The sequence below is a fragment of the Monodon monoceros genome, unplaced genomic scaffold (genome assembly GCF_005190385.1).
Source record: "Monodon monoceros isolate NGI ecotype Baffin Bay Population unplaced genomic scaffold, NGI_Narwhal_1 Super_Scaffold_2, whole genome shotgun sequence".
NCBI classification, from domain to species: Eukaryota; Metazoa; Chordata; class Mammalia; order Artiodactyla; family Monodontidae; genus Monodon; species Monodon monoceros.
This window is the reverse complement of record NW_021703776.1, coordinates 71,643,444-71,662,541: the sequence shown is the minus strand read 5'-3', so window position 1 is coordinate 71,662,541 and position 19,098 is coordinate 71,643,444. Positions and strand designations below refer to the sequence as shown.

General features: G+C 39.5%; 1 protein-coding gene across 2 annotated transcripts in view; it reads left to right on the top strand.

Moving 5' to 3' along the window:
• Nucleotides 1–19,098, top strand: part of TFEC (transcription factor EC) — a 76,755-nt gene that overhangs the window by 31,530 nt on the left and 26,127 nt on the right. The window contains exon 3 of one of the 2 annotated variants that reach the window (XM_029233763.1): nucleotides 11,730–11,816. The exons of the other annotated variant lie outside the window; for it this stretch is intronic. Coding sequence (XP_029089596.1) covers nucleotides 11,730–11,816 — 87 coding nt within the window. The remainder of the gene's footprint in view (nucleotides 1–11,729; nucleotides 11,817–19,098) is intronic. 2 annotated transcript variants of the gene reach the window in all.

Sequence of the window (19,098 nt, the reverse complement as noted above, 5' to 3'; positions counted from 1 at the left end):
ATTGTGTATCCTGCTACTTTACCAAATTCATTGATTAGCTCTAGTAGTTTTCTGGTCGCATCTTTAGGATTCTCTATGTATAGTATCATGTCATTTGCAAACAGTGACAGCTTTACTTCTTCTTTTCCAATTTGGATTCCTTTTATTTCTTTTTCTTCTCTGATTGCTGTGGCTAAAACTTCAAAAACTATGGTGAATAATAGTGGTGAGAGTAGGCAACCTTGTCTTGTTCCTGATCTTACTGGAAATGGTTTCAGTTTTTCACCATTGAGTACAATGTTAGCTGTGCGTTTGTCATATATGGCCTTTGTTATGTTGAGTTAAGTTCCCTCTATTTATTGTCATTTGCTTCTAGGTATTTTTTCATTTCTTCTTGATTTCTTCAGTGATCTCTTGGTTATTAAGTAGTGTGTTGTTTACCCTCCATGTGTTTGTATTTGTTACAAATTTTTTCCTGTAATTGATATCTAGTCTCATAGCGTTGTGGTCAGAAAAGATACTTGATACGGTTTCAATTTTCTTAAATTTACCAAGGCTTTATTTGTGACCCATGATATGATCTATCCTGGAGAATGTTCCATGAGCACTTGAGAAGAATGTGTATTCTGTTGTTTTTGGATGGAATGTCCTATAAATATCAATTAAGTCCATCTTGTTTGATGTATCATTTAAAGCTTGTGTTTCCTTATTTATTTTCATTTTGGATGATCTGTCCATTGGTCAAAGTGGGGTGTTAAAGTCCCCTACTATGATTGTGTTACTGTCAATTTCCCCTTTTAGGCTGTTAGTAATTTCCTTATGTATTGAGGTGCTCCTCTGTTGGGTGCATAAATATTTACAATTGTTTTATCTTCTTCTTGGATTGATCCCTTGATCATTATGTAGTGTCCTTCTTTGCCTCTCGTAATAGTCTTTGTTTTAAAGTCTATTTTGTCTGATATGAGAATTGCTACTCCAGCTGTCTTTTGATTTCCATTTGCATGGAATATCTTTTTCCATCCCCTCACTTTCAGTCTGTATGTGTCCCTAGGTCTGAAGTGGGTCTCTTGTAGACAGCATATATATGGGTCTTGTTTTTGTTTCCATTCAGCAAGGCTGTGTCTTTTGTTGGAACATTTAATCCATTCACGTTTACAGTAATTATGGATATGTATGTTCCTATTACCATTTTCTTAATTGTTTGGGGTGTTTTTTTGTAGGTCCTTTTCTTCTCTTGTGTTTCCCACTTAGAGAAGTTCCTTTAGCACTTGTTGTAGAGCTTATTTGGTGCTGCTGAATTCTCTTAGCTTTTGCTTGTCTGTAAAGCTTTTAATTCCTCCATCAAATCTGAATGAGACCCTTGCTGGGTAGAGTAATCTTGGTTGTAGGTTTTTCTCTTTCATCACTTTAAATATGACCTGCCAGTCCCTTCTGGCTTGCAGAGCTCCTGCTGAAAGATCAGCTGTTAACCTTATGGGGATTCCCTCATGTGTTACTTGTTGTTTTTCCCCTGCTGGTTTTAATATTTATTTTTTGTATTTAATTTTTGATAGTTTGATTAATATGTGTCTTGGCGTGTTTCTCCTTGGATTTATCCTGCATGGGACTCTCTGTGCTTCCTGGACTTGATTAACTATTTCCTTTTCCATATTAGGAAGTTTTCAACTATAATCTCTTCAAATATTTTCTCAGTCCCTTTCTTTTTTTCTTCTTCTTCTGGGACTCCTATAATTCGAATGTTGGTGTGTTTAATGTTGTCCCAGAGGTCTCTGAGACTGTCTTCAATTCTTTTCATTCTTTTTTCTTTATTCCTCTCTACAGTAGTTATTTCCACTATTTTATCTTCCAGGTCACTTATCTGTTCTTCTGCCTCAGTTATTCTGGTATTGATCCCTTCTAGAGAATTTTTAATTTCATTTATTGTGTCGTTCATCACTGTTTGTTTGCTCTTTAGTTCTTCTAGTTCCTTGTTAAACGTTTCTTGTATTTTCTACATTCTATTTCCTAGATTTTGGATTATCTTTACTATCATTATTCTGAATTCTTTTTCATGTAGACTGCCTATTTCCTCTTCATTTTTTCGGTCTGGTGGGTTTTTGCCTTGCTCCTTCATCTGCTGTGTGTTTCTCTGTCTTCTCATTTGGCTTAACTTACTGTGTTTGGGGTCTCCTTATCGCAGGCTGCATGTTTGTAGTTTCCATTGTTTTTGGTATCTGTCCCCAGTGGCTAAGGTTGGTTCAGTGGGTTGTGTAGGCTTCGTGGTGGAGGGGACTAATGCCTGTGTTCTGGGGGATGAGGCTGGATCTTGTTTTTCTGGTAGGCAGGTCCATGTCTGGTGGTGTGTTTTGGGGTATCTGTGGCCTTATTATGATTTTAGGCAGCCTCTGTGCTAATGGGTGGGGTTGTGTTCCTTTCTTGCTAGTTGTTTGGCATAGGGTGTCCTGCACTCCAGCTTGCTGGTCGTTGACTGGAGTTGGGTCTTGGCATTGAGATGGGGATCTCTGGGAGATTTTCACTGTTTGATATTACATGGAGCTGGGAGGTCTGTTGTGGACCAGTGTCCTGAACTTGGCTCTCCCATCTCAGTGGCAGAGTCCTGATGCCTGTTTGGAGCACCAAGAGCCTTTCATCCACACGGCTCAGAATAAAAGGGAGAAAAGAAAGAAAGAAAGAAAGAAGAAGATAAAGTAAAATAAAATAAAATAAACGTATTAAAATAAAAAATAATTATTTAGAGAAAAAAATTTTTAAGCAGTAAAAAAAAAAAAAATGGCAAGACAGAACCCTAGGACAAATGGTAAAAGCAAAGCTATACAGAAAAAAATCACACACAAAAGCACAGACGTACTCACAAAAAGAGAAAAAGGGAAATATACATATATATATATCATTGCTCCCTAAGTCCCCCTCCTCAATTTGTGATGATTCGTTGTCTATTCATGTATTCCACAGATGCAGGGTACATCAAGTTGATTGTGGAGATTTAATCCACTGCTTCTGAGGCTGCTGGGTGAAATTTCCCTTTCTTTTCTTTGTTCTCACAGCTCCCAGGTTTCAGCTTTGGATTTGGGCCTGCCTCTGCGTGTATTTCGCCTGAGGGCGTCTGTTCGTCACTCAGACAGGACGGGGTTAAAGGAACCGCTGATTCGGGGGCTCTGGCTCACTCAAGCCGGGGGGAGGGAGGGGTACGGAGTACGGGGCGAGCCTGCGGCGGCAGAGGCCGGCAGGATGTTGCACCGGCCTGAGGCGCGCTGTGTGAACGTTCTCCCAGGGAAGTTGTCCCTGGATCACTGGATCCTGGCAGTGGCGGGCTGCAGAGGTTCCCGGGAGGGGAGGTGGGGATAGTGACCTGTGCTTGCACACAGGCTTCTTGGTGGCGGCAGCAGCAGCCTGAGTGTCTCATGCGCAGACAAGCCTCTCGGGCTGGTGAGTGCTGGTCGGCTCCGATCTCTGTGCGGGAATCTCTCCACTTTGCCCTCCGCACCCCGGTGGCTGCGCTCTCCTCCGTGGCTCTGAAGCTTCCCCGCTCCGCCCCCCCGCAGTCTCTGCCCGTGAAGGGGCTTCCTAGTGTGTGGAAACCTTTCCTCCTTCACAGCTCCCTCCCCCGGTGCAGGTCCCGTCCCTGTTCTTTTGTCTCTGTTTTTTCTTTTTTCTTTTGCCCTACCCAGGTACGTGGGGAGTTTCTTGCCTTTTGTGAGGTCTGAGGTCTTCTGCCATTGTTCAGTAGGTGTTCTGTGGGAGTTTTTCCACGTGTAGATGTATTTCTGATGTATTTATGGGAAGGTGATCTCCGAGTCTTACTCTTCCGCCATCTTGAAGGTCCTCTGATCTCTTTTTTTTTTTGCGGTATGCGGGCCTCTCACTGTTGTGGCCTCTCCCGTTGCGGAGCACAGGCTCCGGACGCGCAGGCTCAGCAGCCATGGCTCACGGGCCTAGCTGCTCCGCGGCATGTGGGATCTTCCCGGACCAGGGCACAAACCCCCGTCCCCTGCATTGGCAGGCGGACTCTCAACCACTGCGCCACCAAGGAAGCCCCTCTGATCTCTTTTTCTACGAGGTTTTTTTTTGTTTTTGTTTTTGCTTTAGTTTCCACATATAAGTGAGATCATGCAGTATTTGTCTTTCTTTGTCTGACTTCCTTCACTTAGCATAATGCCTTCAAGGCCTGCTTTTGCTGTATCCCGTAAGTTCTGGTTTGTCGTGTCTCTATTTTTGTTTGTCTTAATAAACTTTTTTATTTCCCTTTTAATTTCCTCTTTGATCCATTGAATGTTCAGGAGAGTGTTGTGTAATTTCAATGTGTTTGTGAATTTTCTAGTTTCCTCTTATTGATTTCTAGTTTCATGCCATTGTGATTAGCAAAGACACTTAGTATTATTCCATTCTTCTTGAATTTGTTAAGACTTGTTTTGTGGTCTAACATATGGTCTATCCTAGAAAATGTCACATGTATACTTGAGAGTACACATGTGTATTCTGCTGTCAATGGATAGAATGTTCTTTATGTATCTTTTAGGTACAGGAAATCTATAGTGTTGATCAAATCCACTGTTTCCTTATTGATTCTTTGTGTGGATGATCTATCCATTGTTGAGAGTGGGGTAAAAAAGTCTTCAACTATTATTGTTTATAGTAACTATACCCTTTATTTTTCTCTTTAGCTCTGTTAGTTTTTTCTTTATATACTTAGGTGCTGTGATGTTGGACTCATAAATAGTTACATCTTTTTGATGCATTGACCCCTGTATCATTATATAATGACCTTCTTTGTCTCATTTTACCATTTTTAGTTTAGTCTGTTTTGTCTGATGTAAGCAATATAAGCTGTCTACCCCTGCTTTCTTTTGGTTACCACTGCTTGAAATGTCTTTTTCCATCCCTTCACTCTCAGTCTATTTGTGTCTTTAAGGTGAAAGTGAGTCTCCTGTAGACAGCACATTTTGGATCTTCTATTTTTAATCCATTCATCCATACTGTGTCTTTGAATTGGAGAATTTAATTCATTTATATTTAAAGTAATTACTGATAGATAAGGGCTCACTACAATAAAATGTTTTTAGTTGTTTTCTGGTTATTTTGTAGCTCCATCATTCCTTGTTTCTTATCCTGCTATCATTTTTTGTATTCTGCCTTTTGGTATCAATATGCTTTGACTTCTTTATTGAGTTCTTTTGCGTAATTACAATACTATAAGATTTTCCTGTGGTTATCATGAGGCTTACATAAAATAACTTAAACTTATAACACCCTATTTTAAATTGATAGCAAGTTAACTTCAATAGAATTTGTATTCTTTACACTTTTACTTCTTCTCCCCATCACACTTTAGGTTATTGCTGTTAAAATTTATACTTTTTTTTAATATTGGGTTATTAATAATAGATTATTCTATTTCTTAATTTTGTTTAGTTATCTGTCTATGTTTTCATGTAGGTCACTAAACTTCATTAAAAAGATTATTCTGAATTCTTTATCTGACAGTTCATAGATCTCCATTTCTTTAGGGTCAGTTATTGGAGTTTAATTAGTTTCCTTTGGTGGTGTCATATTTACCTGATTTTTTATGATCCTTAATTCCTTATGTTGGTATCTGTGCATTTGAGTAATAGGGCTCCTCTTGCAGACTTTACAGGTTTGCTTTGTCAGATACAGTTCTTCATCAGTCTGCTCATTTTGGGTTTCTGGGTGTGTCTGCCACTAATGCCTTTGGGCAGGTGGAGCCTGATATTATGATATATTTGGGTGAGGCAACTGTTAGAACTCTGAAGACAGGGATTGGGGGTTGTGCCACTAGCTGAGAGCAGTTGGATAGGACTGTTGGCTTTGTTTCTTACTCAAGTGAGGCTGTAGAATGGGCTCCACAGTTGCCTGAATTCTCTGATCAGGCTTACTAGATGGTTGGGACTGGATGTAGCAGGTGGGGCTATGAATTAGCTTCCCTGTCCTAGCAGGGAAGTAGGTCAGGGCCCAGGGCCTGTGCAGTTCATTGTTTGGAGGCCTGAATAAGGCCTGAGTATGCACTGAATACCCTGGTCAGATGAGGCCACTGATTTTGCTCTGCAGATAGGGGAAGCCATGGCTGTGCTCTCTGTTCAAGTGCCACTGTATGTGGGACTGTTGAATGGGCTATGCAACTTCCCATGTGTTCTGGTTAGGTTTCCTTGTTGGATGGGCTGACGGCTGTATTCAATGATGAGCAAGACTATGAATTAGATTTTCTGCCCAGACACAGTTGCAGAAGCTGCTCTAAAACAAGTAAAGCTCTTTGTTGTCTTAACTCAAGCTGACCCACACCCAAGTTCCTTGGCTGAACAGGGCTGCTGGCTTTGCTCTCCAGACTATCAGTTCTGTCTGCCCTTTGCTCAGCTTGAGTGCTGCTGTGCTGCAAAACTTTCAGGTATTTTTGCTAGCCCTTCTGATCAGTTGGGGCCAGAGGAATAGCCTTCCAGACTATTCTCAATTTTCCAAGGAGGTTCTCAGTTTGAGAGATGCCAAGAGCTACCCTTCGCTATGAATTAATCTTCCTGCCTGTGCATAGCATGGGAAGACCCCATGACCGGTACTGGCTTTGCTCTGTGGGTGATCTGCTCTGCCTGTCCACCTGCCTCTTGACTCAAGCCCCACTGTGCCACACAACTTCCAGGAGTTGTCACTAGCTCTTCTGTTCAGATGGGGCTGGAAAGTACTTTTCACTGTGGGTGGGGCCATGACTCAGCACCTTGACTGGGTGTGGACAAATGGGATCTAGGGCTGATAAAACTCCTTGAGGATCTGAATCAGTCAGACCCCCTCCCCCCAAGTTACCTGGTCAAAGTGTACCCCTGATTTGGTTCTGCAGACCAACGATGTCGCTGGTTGGATTTACTACGCAGGCACTGCAGATATGAACTGTCTGCCGAGATCTGTGTGTTGATTGTTGCAAGCCCCTCCCTGCTTCTCTGTCACAGATTCCCAGTGGCTGGGCCCCATAGATTCCTCTGCAATTACCATAGTGTGAGATCAAAGTAGGGGCTCCCACAGAGCAGCCCACAATGTTGAAGGAGATTGGTTGTCCGCCCTGGGTTCTCTTTTCCCTCTGGACGAACCAGTGGCTCAGAGAAGACCTCTCTGCATAGTGTTGCACTGTCCCAGGGGAGGGTCAATGTGGTCAACGTGTAGCTGCTTCCCTCACCTTCTGATGCAGTCTGCCTTGATCTCTGAGGTTCAGTGGGTATTTCAGCCTCACCTCCGTTCTCTAGGATTCTCTTAGTGGTGTCTTGTTTCTGAATAGGTGTTAATTGTTCTTCTCATGATGGTGAGTGAATTCAGGAGCTAACTATGTTGCCATCTTGGTGATGTCACTCTGATGCTTACATTTTTTGAAGTTTCTAACACAAGGGCAGTGAGATTGCTCAGGATTTGGTGGCTGTTGCCATATTTTTGTGTTTCTTTCTTTTATGCTTGTCCTCCTGTGACATCACGGAACATTTCATTAATTCAAAGACCCCAGAAATCATAGCTACCACAGAAGAAATCTATGAGAGCATCCATAGATTTAGGGTTTGGGGGTTGGAATTAGGAGTAACTAGGTGATTAAAGCGCTCCAAGACAATCAGATATAAAGTCAAATAAGCATTTTATAGCATGGGTCTTTCCAAGATAAAATTCAAATTTGGACTCATGGCACGCAGGACTCTTCCACACTTAACCCTTGCTACCCTACCCAGACTTATCATTACACATCTGCATGGTACTGTGTTCTTCAGCCATATGGTTCACTAGTGATTTTCACAGTGGCCAGGTTCTTCCTTATATCCTTTCTTTACCAACTACTCATTCAATCTCCATTTATCTGGATAATTCTGACTGACTCTTCAAAATTCATCTCAGGTTTCTTCTTTCCCTGGGGGTATTCTGTGTGGATTAGGTGCCTATTCTCTGAGTTTTCATAGTAACACCTATATCATGTGGATAAAAATTGCTCTTATCATAGCATTTTTACAGCACATGCTATATTTTAATTATTCCTTGTCTTGTTTTTCTTATCCTCTGTACTCTACAAGAACTCTAAGTTGAAGGGAAGAGAAAAAAAAGGAAGCAAATACTTATACTATTATGTAGAAAAGGCTATGGTATATGTAGAAGTGCAGAAGTGCTGTTCTGCTTCAGAAGTATGTCAAGTAGACTTAGAGGAAAATGGCTAGTGGGGCAATTTAGCCAAGTAAGATAACACGAGCAAAGAATAGGAAACAGCATGAGGTGATGACAAAAGGTCACACTAGAGAAGCAGGTAATAGACAAATCACAGAAAGGCTGGTGCTCCATGTTAAGTAATTTCAAATCCTTGAAAGGCTTAAATGTAAGGGCTAGGGTGACATAATCAGATTTGACTTTAATATCACTCTGTCAACTATGTAGAAGAAGAAACCTGGAGGGAGGGAGCGACCAGTGGGGAGGTTATTTCTGTAGTACAATGAGAGATGATGAGGCCTTATATTAGAACATGTTAGAACTGAGGTATCTGTGAGACCACCACGTGGAGATGCTGGTGACAGCTAGATATCCAAGTTTGTCTTGAGGAGGAGTAATCTAGACTGGAGGAAGAGATTTAAGAGTTGTCAGCCTATGGGTAGTACTTGAAAATTTGAATGAGGAAGAAAGCTCCTGAAGAACATGAAAACAATGAGGAGAGTAGGAAACCAAGGGTGGGATTGAGGAGATCACCCACATTTAAGGGGTGGTCAGAGGAAAAGGACTGTAAAGGTAAAGTAAAAAGATAACTAGTGTGGTGCCACTGAAGGAACCGGTTTAAAGAAGGAGGAAATGACCCACACACTCAAATGTAGTGACTGAGTCTAGTAAAATAAGGGCTGATAAATATCTATTGAATTTATCAGTCAAGCAGTCAAAGAAAATAGCAACAAAAGGAATTTCAGTAAGATGGTGAGCAAGAACCATTCTACTTTGAATTCAGAGTTAACAGGAAGTAGAGAGATAGAACTCCTGGGGAGTTAGGGGTGGTTGGGCAGAAAGATAATAGGGTAAAAGCATAGAGAGTCATAATGAAAATTGTTCAGTTGATTTGCCATAGGGGGTCTAAATTGGATCTAAATGGAATATTGCATTTGATGAGTGAGATAATTGAATTTAAAATTTCAGAAATGGAGTGGTATAGACTAGAAGGTGATAGGACCCAGGCATGGCCTAGAGAATAGGTGAAGAGAAGGCTAAATTCAGATTTATGACTTTGAGAGTGGTGAGCTAAAATATTCAACTACAATTGAATTTATTTTTCATAGATTTCTGACAGCTGTTGCTACAGAGGTTTTTAGGTTTTTTTTTTTTAGGTTTTTTAGGTTTCATGGTCATTTGGTATTATTTTTTAATTATTTTTCCTTTAACATTTGATCTTGAATTTTATATGGTCTAATATTAACATTGCTACTGTTGCTTTCCTTTTGGTCATTTTTGTGGTACATCTTTGCACTTTATTTTCTGCTTTCTCTATTGTTTTATTTTAAATGTGTCCCTTATAGACAAAGTATTACAATACCTTTGAAAAATCCAATTTGAATGATAATTTCTTGAGCACTATGTTAACTCATTTACATTCTTGTAATTACTTTACCATTAGGATTTAATACTTACCTTTTTTCACGTTTTTTTTTTAATTACTATGCTTTCTGTTTCCTTATTTGCCATCTTTTTTTCCATCCTCTATTGGATAGGTTAAATTTCTCTCTCTCTCTTTTTGGTTACACCTAACTTAAGACACATAGCTATATTTCTTCTTTATCTATGTCATTGTTTAACAATATCTATGTCATACCCTTAAGTAAAAGTCTATCTGAGTATGGTCTTCTCCTTCTTGTTCTCACCTATCTTTCTGAATTGATATTTTTAGAATGAATACACACACATATATTCTTCTTATTTAGACCACAAACATTTTACTGTTACTTCCTCATTCTTCTATTTTGTATTGATTTCATAGTTTTATTTATTATCTGACTAGTGTATTTCCTGAAAGAGTGTTTTCCGAAGGTCTTTTTGCTCTAAAACTTCTGAGTTTTTATGTCTAAGAAAAGCTTTATTTCATGCACATACTTAAAGGATATTTTATTGGTTATAAATGTCTAGTTTCAAAATTCTTTACCTTTAACACTTCAAATGTTATCCCATTGTTTTCTTGCACCCAGGGTTGTTGAAAAGCTTGATTCTTAGTCTTTTGTAGACCTTTTCTTATAATCTTTTCCTTTGTCCTTGAGCCTCATTCTTTCCATAACTTTTATTTCCATTTTTATTTTAGTCAAAATATTGTGTTCTTCCTTTGTATTTCATCATCTTCATTTATCACTTTGAGGACACTTATTCTGCTGATTTGTAATTCTTCTTTTGTCTAATCTGTTCATTCTGTTTCATCTGATATAAAATGATGTGTTTGTTGTCTTTCTTAAAGTAGCAACTGGATTCCAAGGTGATTAATTATGAAGATTCCTGGAAGCTGTGAAGCAAAGTTTTGGTTTAGATTTTAAAGTCAATTTAGAATAATGGAAGAGACAGCAACTCCAACAAATTAGGGGAAAAGATAGTCATGTAGGTGGATGACAGAAATTATGGATAGAAGTGTTAGAGGCAAAAGTAGAGTCTCCAAGGAGGATGAACTTTGACATGTAGGAAAGAAGGGTTTCCTTCTGGAATAGAAGAAACCTGAGTATGTTTATAGGTAAAAGGAAAAAATGAGAGATGCAGGAGACTGAGTAATTTATGATGTAAGCTTCCAGAAAGAAAAGGGACAAATGACATGTGTAATTTTTATTGAAACTATCAGAAATACTCCAAAGTAAACCATTTACCATGAATTGTGTTTAGCATCCTTCTTCCCTCAGGTTTTCTTCACATCTGTTCAATACAAATTTGTTGTCATTTAATGGTGGAGTAGTAATAAGAAAAATGTCATGAAATTAAAATTTGAGTTTGGTAACAATCAATAATATACTTGAAAACTTTCAGAAAGTGGACTAACCAAAAGAAAGAAAACAAGTATATTTATTTCCCTAGATCCTTTAGAGATCTCTCAGTGCACATGGAATAACATCTAAAGCCCAGAACAGGGCCTAGAGCCACACTCTGGAATATGGTACCCAATGGCCACGTGTGTGTGTATGTGTGTGTGTGTGTGTGTGTGTTTGTGTGTGTGTGGTACGCGGGCCTCCCACTGTTGTGGCCTCTCCCGTTGTGGAGCACAGGCTCCAGACGCGCAGGCTCAGCGGCCATGGCTCATGGGCCCAGCCACTCCACGGCATGTGGGATCTTCCCGGACCGGGGCACGAACCCATGTCCCCTGCATCGGCAGGCGGACTCTCAATGACTGCGCCACCAGGGAAGCCCCCTATCAAAACATTTTAAAAGAAAAATAAAATTTGTAGGAAGTCATCTCTCTACAAGCTAAGTATATGAGCTCTGGCTCAAGGTATTCATGATAATCACTCTATTTATGCAGATACTAATTTCCAAAGGACTAACCCAGGGTGATTTGCCCAGCCATCACCTGCCAGCTGGCGTAAGCTAATGCAAGGAAAAGCAACACAGATCAGAGTGTCAGGATTACTTCATTTTAAGTTCTAAAATATTCTGCGTTTTGATACACATATAATCTAAATATTCTAAAAAAACTTTTAAAGATTGCTAAAATTTTTCCCTCTGAACTCAGACTGACGTGCAACTTTTATCATTATGCACAATATTCTAAATATATTATATTTTGCTAGATGGAGGACGTTATTGAGGATATAATCGGTACGGAATCAAGTTTTAAAGAGGAAGGAACAGACTCTCCTCTGCTAATGCAAAGAACAGTAAGTGTTTCCAGACCTGAGGAGGTCAATGAGATTAAAATCAATAATAGCATATGATGATAAAACAAGAAATTTCATTTGATTAATAAGTGGTGTTTTCTTCTGCACTTTTGAAACAGGTACAAGATAGATAAATATGAAAAAAATATTTATTGGGGCAGAAAAAAGATACATAATTTTATTGAGGAAGATAATAGGACATGTACTATTCTGTCAATCTATCTATCTACTTACCTACCTAATCTCTATAAACACCATCTAATTATATATCTAGTCTGCTATAGCATTTTCTGTGAAATCTTCAGATTTCCCTTTGAAGCACAACATATCATAATACCCTCATAAGTTCATGGCTAAATTTTAACTATTTTACCATGGCTAACAGCTGTCAGATTCAGAGGCTCTACACCTTATAGAGGAAAGAAAAAAATTATAACAACAAAAATATAACTTTACTTCTGAGCCAATAACCAAAGGTTAAAGATGAACTGAAGAAAGGTAGAAGAGCCTCACACTACTTTAAGGCATGTAGACAGATTTCTGTGTTGAAATCACAAATTCCTGGAATAATATGCAGTGAAGAGTTATCTTATCTCCTATTTGATTACTGTTGCCTTCTCATTGTTCATTTATTAATCTCTAGAAACGAATCTGTAAAGGGTGTGCAAGCTCTTTCTATACAGTTTGAAGGGTTGTTGTTGGTTTGTTTATGGTTTTAGACCTTTTAGAAAACATGAGAAAAAATATGAAAGATTGTGATTTAATTGTTAAACATTTCATTTAAAGAAAGTGAATTCTGACTAGATACTGTTCATCAGTAAATCAGTGGGCTAAGTTGTATTAATATTAACAATGGACATTTTAAATTTAAAACTTTAAGAAAAAAATTAGACAAAGCATCCCTCTTTTCTTTATTAATTCCCAAATAGACTACAAAAAGGAGAATTATCTCTTTCCTCCTTTTCTCTCGTTCAAAGGACCTCCACTTTATAACAAGTCATTAATACCACTATTAGACAAAGATCAAATGAGGTTTAAAATATAGGTTTTTTTTGAAGGTTTTTTTGGTGGATTTTTTTGTTTGTTTTTTGGCTGTTTGTTCGTTCGTTTTTTAGAATGAAGTGACAATTCTTTCTACCTCTTCTCTCTTCAGGGTTCAAGCAGCATATTTATAGGAAATCTAACAAATTATCTATATAAATGTTATTAATGCTAAGTTTCCCCATCTAATTCCACAGCATGAGGTTACTATTTTCTTAACTAGTATTCAACTTCTGGGTTTGAGGAAATGATATTAATTTCCTGCAATCTTCTCTTCCTTGTATGTGGTACTTATTTCATTGAAATTGTATATTGAAACATTCTCTTTGTCAAATTATCTTACTTGTTTTGTAGAGGTTGCATAGATTGCTTATTCCATGCAAACTGGTGACAGTGACTATTGGGAATTTGCTTTTGATATACAGAATGTAAAAGATAGATACTACTGGCCTATTTGTACTTATATAAAGAAGTATCTGCTGTTGGCCAATCAACAATCATTGATAAATCAAGATCAAGATATAACCCCAAGCAGTTCAACTGACCAAATATTTATTCAATAGTTATTATATGCAAAGCACAATACGTGCACTATAGGAAACTAAAAGTTGAGTGAGACACAATTCACATATCAAGAGGCAACATGATAGTGAGGCAGTGCAGTGAGGCACACCTGAGAGGCAGGGAGGGAAAGAATATGGATCTTGGTATTAACCCAAGTTGTCAGCTAGGTACTGTGCAAGTCACTTCTCTTTATTTCACTTTCTTCTTCTGCATTATGAGAATAATTGAAAATATTTATTGCCAAAGCTATTTTTATATTAAATCTTGGTAGATGGCATATATATATATATATATATATATATATATATATATATATATATATATAATTTTTTTAAATGCTAGTCAGAGAGTTGCCCTGGAGTTTGACTAAAGTAGAAACCATGCGAAATTGAGATATTTTTGGAATGCTTTAGGAAAAGATGATATTTGAGATATAGTTATAAAGGAAGGTTAAGATTTTAAGAGGTAGACATGAAGGCAGCAAAGTATAACAAGTTGAGAGAACAACATAAGAAAAGGCAAGAAGTCAGAAAAAAAGAATGTATAAGAATAGGTGGTAGAACAGAGATAGGAAATTCTGAAGGATATTTATAGTTCATGTGGATAAAAATAAAGACCTGTTAGATTCAGAGGAATGCTTTGAGTAAGCATTTTAGCTAGTGAACTTTTGGTTGTAGATGATAGAACCTGGCTTATATGGGGCTTAAGTATGAAAGGAATTTGTTGGCTCATGTCATCCACAAATTCCTAAGTAATACTGTATGTGAACATCCCTCCATAAGTTTGCCTTTGTTCTGTACTGGCCTTATTCTCAGCTGTTGAGCAGACACTATCACAGCTTATTCCTATCTATGCACACAATTCTTCCTTGCTAACCCAGTTTTTTTTTTCAGACATCCACTCCTTCACAAGGAAGAGGAAGTTTCTGATTAATTTAAGCCAACCCTGGTGGCCCCGTTTCCCTGGCCAGAGATTGTTTTAAGAATGGGCTTGTGTTGCAATTCTGGCAAGTTGAGCAGGTTCCTGGGGTCTTCTAGAATTTACTTCAAACTTTAAAGGAGACCCAAGAAAGAGAAGGTTTTGCCTCTCCATGATGTTGTAAGACAATGTGACTTATGTAGTCATTTTATTGCCCAGAAGGCAAATAAACTGAGGAAAAACTAAAGAAACAAAGGGAGAGGAAAATCCAAGCGGAATGCAAAGAAATACTGCTTATATGCCCCTGGAGAATTCTTTACCTATGGATCTCACACATTAAGTAAGATTTTTTTCTTTTATTTTATAAGCTAATTGTGTCAGGATTTTCTGATTGTCATAACCAAATGCATCCTGGTGGATACATTAAGTCAAGCTTAAAAACTTAAGAGGAGAGCTTCCTTTCCCGCTTAGTTCCAGTTCAATCTCTGGGCTAATTCCTTGTGGAGCAATTTCTGTCATATATCTAACTGTCAGCCAATTTTTCTGGGTCTTGGGCCCATGCTAGAGCTGTGAATCAAGCAGCTCCACAAAACAAATTATCTAGGTTAAGAGTGAGAACCAGGAGAGCAGGAGTTGTTACCAAAATAAATGTAAATGAATTCTAGAGAGGCTAAAACAACAGATGCCCATAATGGTAAGCTTCAAAAGTGAGGATATTTATCAATAATAATAATTTTTCTTACTGTCTCACCTACTATGTCACAGGCACGTTGCTGAGTATTTTACATATTTTCTCTAGTTCTCACAGAAATTGCAAAGTCTTAGGGGCAATCTACTGATTGTGCTGTTAGTCACTTTGGGGTTCTTTTGCTGTGACTTAAGCAGAAAACCTTGAGTGTAGATTTATCCCAGGACCACTGCATATAGGCTTAATTAAAAATCATGTTCTAACTTCTGTTGGTGGAAAGCTTGGAAGCTGCTAAGGGGTAGCTTGCACCACTTGTGGTGGTCCTTCACATTTCCCCAGGTTGAGTGGAATAGTTCAAGGTTTTCACCGATCAATTTAGCCCAGGTATTTCTGACCCAGAAATGAATATTGAGTGATTAGTGACTAGACTCAGAATAATTGAGCAGAAGTTACCTCTCAATTTCTATTTGACCAAGAGAACTAGGCAACTGTCAATTCGTTCTTACTGCAACAATTTTGTAAATTGGACTGAAAAGACCCGAAGTGCAAGAAACATTCAGTGAAATCAGCTGTGTTTTCATCAATACCTTAACCTCTCAGTTTCTCAGTCACCTTGGTGTCAATGGTATTTTTCTCCTTCCTATCCAGCCATCCCTTCACATGATGATATCTTAGATCTTGTTATTATGTATTTCTCTATACTATAACATTTTTATTTCATACTTTTTGACCATTACATTCTGTTTTTCAGTGCACCTACTCTAATGTTCTTACTTCACCAATTGCTCAAGCTTGTGGAGACTCCAAATCAATTGACTCTACCACTGTTTTCAATAGCTATTATTTCTCACTCATGACATCTTTTTTGATATAGAATATGTTTATTATACATAATCTAGGTATGTTGAGTATAAAATAACTATCAGTGCAAATAATTACACACACACATTATTAGGGTTAAGCGTCAGGTTAGGGTTTTTGTGTCTCACAGGCTTGTGTTGTGTGACTTCTCAGTCTGTTTTCCAGATGATTGCCATTCTCAGATACAACATTTGCAAATCAGTGTTTTCTCACATTCGGTCCACTGCCTCTTTCGTCATGCATACGCTTGCCTGTGCTGTTGAAAACCTTTTCAGTCACCTGGAGCCCCAACTGGCTTTATTGTGCTTCTCTTTCCCTTGCTTGGGGACACCAATCCACAGACATGGTTCTAAGACTGAGGTCCAAGAACGCAGTACCTATGGGTTTCTTCTAGGCCTGGCCTGGCTTCAGGTTTTACGTTGCAGTAGTCGATTTGGTGTGAGTTTCTTGTTGTAGGTGGCACGAGAAAGGAATCCATTGTGATGCTTGTGCATGGAGCGGTCCTGTCTCCCCAACACCATTCATTGCACAGACTATCATATCCCCACGGGACCTTCTCACCTCCTTTGTCAGAGACGAATAGACACACAAGCGTGGCTTTCTTTCTGGGCTCTCCTTTCTCCTCCATGGATCTATGTGGATGTCTTGTGTGCCTATACCATGATGTCTTGATGATGGCAGGTTGGCAGGCTAGTTGGAAATCAGGCAGTGTGGGAAGTCCGAAGTCTGTGCTGCTGTCTGAAGAGAGTATTGACACTCTCTAGGTTCTTTTGTGTTTCCAGACGCATTTTGGAATTCTTGGTTGTACTTGTCTGAGAAAATCCGTGGGTATTTTGAGAGGAATGGCATTACATCTCTGGATTGCCTTGGGGGTGTGGAATCATTTCCACAAGACGGACTTTTCCGATCCATGAGCACCACCTATCTTTCCATGTTTTGTGTGTATCGTTTTCATTTTCTTTCATTGGTATGTCTGTCGTCCAGTTTTCTGAGTTACGGGTCTTGTAGGTCATGGGTTAGATGGACTCCTAGGTATTTTTTTTGTGTTGTTACCGTCATTGTCCACAGGGTTCTCTTCTTCCTTCCTCATTCAGATAGTTTGTTGTGAGTGTACAGAAAGGCAACCGATTTCTGTAGTGTCGATGAAGTTTCTATCCTGCAATCGAACTGAGTTTCCTGACGAGTTTTGTTCTGTTTTGTTCTGTTTTCTTTTGGGGGCGGAGGGGGTCACCTTCAGCATTCTCTGTGCAGAGAATCAGGTCCATTGGACTCTTTCCTCTGCCTTTGGATACCTCTTCTTTCTTTTTTCCATGCCATTAATATGGTGAGGATTTCCTCCACCTTGGAAAATGAAAGTGGCAGTGTATGCAATAACTGGCCCCCTTCTCCTTCCTCTGTCTCTATCTCTCTGAGACCTCCAGGAAGGGCAGGACAAGGCCAGGGTTGCATAGAGCTCAGCTTGATGAGATGGATCGCTGTTCGTCTGCCCCTCCATCCAGGGCGTAATTTGCTCTACCATCTGTGGCCGGGGGTGTGGTCATGTGGGGTTGGGAGTCCCGTCAGCCTTTTCCCTCTTTGAACCAATCTTTTCTTCATTATGTGTTAGCAAACTGCAGTCCACCAGATGGGTTGTCTGAGGCCAGCCTTTGGTTCGGGCTGAATACCAGCCTCTGTGGGTCACCCTGTGGTGCCCAGCATACAGCCCCACCCTGCTCACCTTTGTACTCCAACTGGCTGTACTCTGGGTCCTCCAGCTGACCCTGGGGGAAGCGTGGCGTGGTGCTCCAGGTCAGTGCCAGCTGTGCTGTGCTCTTTTCAAAGCCCGGGATTGGGTCCCGTGGACCTCTGGGCCCTGATTCCGGAGAACCCTCCATGGCCACACTCACCCAGAGCCCACGCTGGCCCTCGTGGGCAGTGGGGGCAGGGGGTGGGGTGGGCTGCCCCGGCCCCTCACTCATGACATTTTGACAATTTCTTTCTTAACCTATTCTTGGTCAAGTACTATAACCATTTCTCTTGCAAACACTCTTAGCATATACCCATTTTTCTTCATTTTATTCTCCTAACAAAAGCCCAACCCTGATTAAACTTATTTTTCATCTTACTACACATCTTCACCTGAGTAGCTGAATGGATAAAATTTTACCACATTGCTCGTAGTACTCACCTCCAATACATCACCAAAATTTCATAGGGGCTTTCACTACTACCAGACAATACTACAGCTATTCCTTGGTGAAAATTCTCATTAATTAAGACAACATTATACTTTCTCTTCTCTTCTCAAATCTCCACCACTCCCTATCCATTCTCCATTTTCTAGCTGATTTCTCTTTCACAACATACTTCAGAGAGAAAATATATGCAATCAGATTAGAACTTACTTGTTAGCTTTGCATCACAAATTCTATAAGACCACCTGCATCTGTTTTGATTTTCTCTGCCATCCCTTCTGTTAGAATAGAATTGTCCCAGCTCATAATCTGAAGCCAGCCCAACTACTTGTGTCCTAGATCTCACAAATTCTTATCTTCTCAAGCACTTTCCCTCTCTAAATAGCAACTCCTCCTATATCATCAGCCTATTCTGATGTATTGAATTATAAATATCAGCATTACACTTGTCTTTACTAAGATTCCCCCCAAATAAAACCAAATCAAACAACTCCCTTTGAATGCAGTTCCTCTCCAGCTACCACACCATTTCCTGACTCCCTACCCCTCAGAACTCACTATGCTTCCATTTCCTTACCTCCCATCCTCTACTCTCCAATACAGCTGTTGCCCTTACAATTCTAAAAGAGCTCTTAAAACCAACTAATACCGAAGCCAATGGTAAATTCTCCATTCTCACCAGGCTTGGTTTCTCTGTGGCAGTAGCCATGGTTGACGACTCCCTCCTTCTTGAAGTATTATCTGGGATTCTGTAGCGCCACAGTTTTTGGCTTTTCACCCATCTTACTGGTTCTTTCTCTTCTAATAGACATCTACATGCTAAAGTGCTCCCAGGCTTAGACTTCAGTCCTCTTTTCTCACATATCTATACATTCTGTTGGTGATCTCAACCCTTCTCCAGCCTAGCTGTCTCCCCTAATGCTAGATTCGTATGTCTTACTGCTACCCTAACATCTTTTGTGCTTCCAACAGACATCTCAAACCTAATCTGACTGAAAAGAAGTTTTTGTCCCCCTCCTTATCCATCTAGAACCAA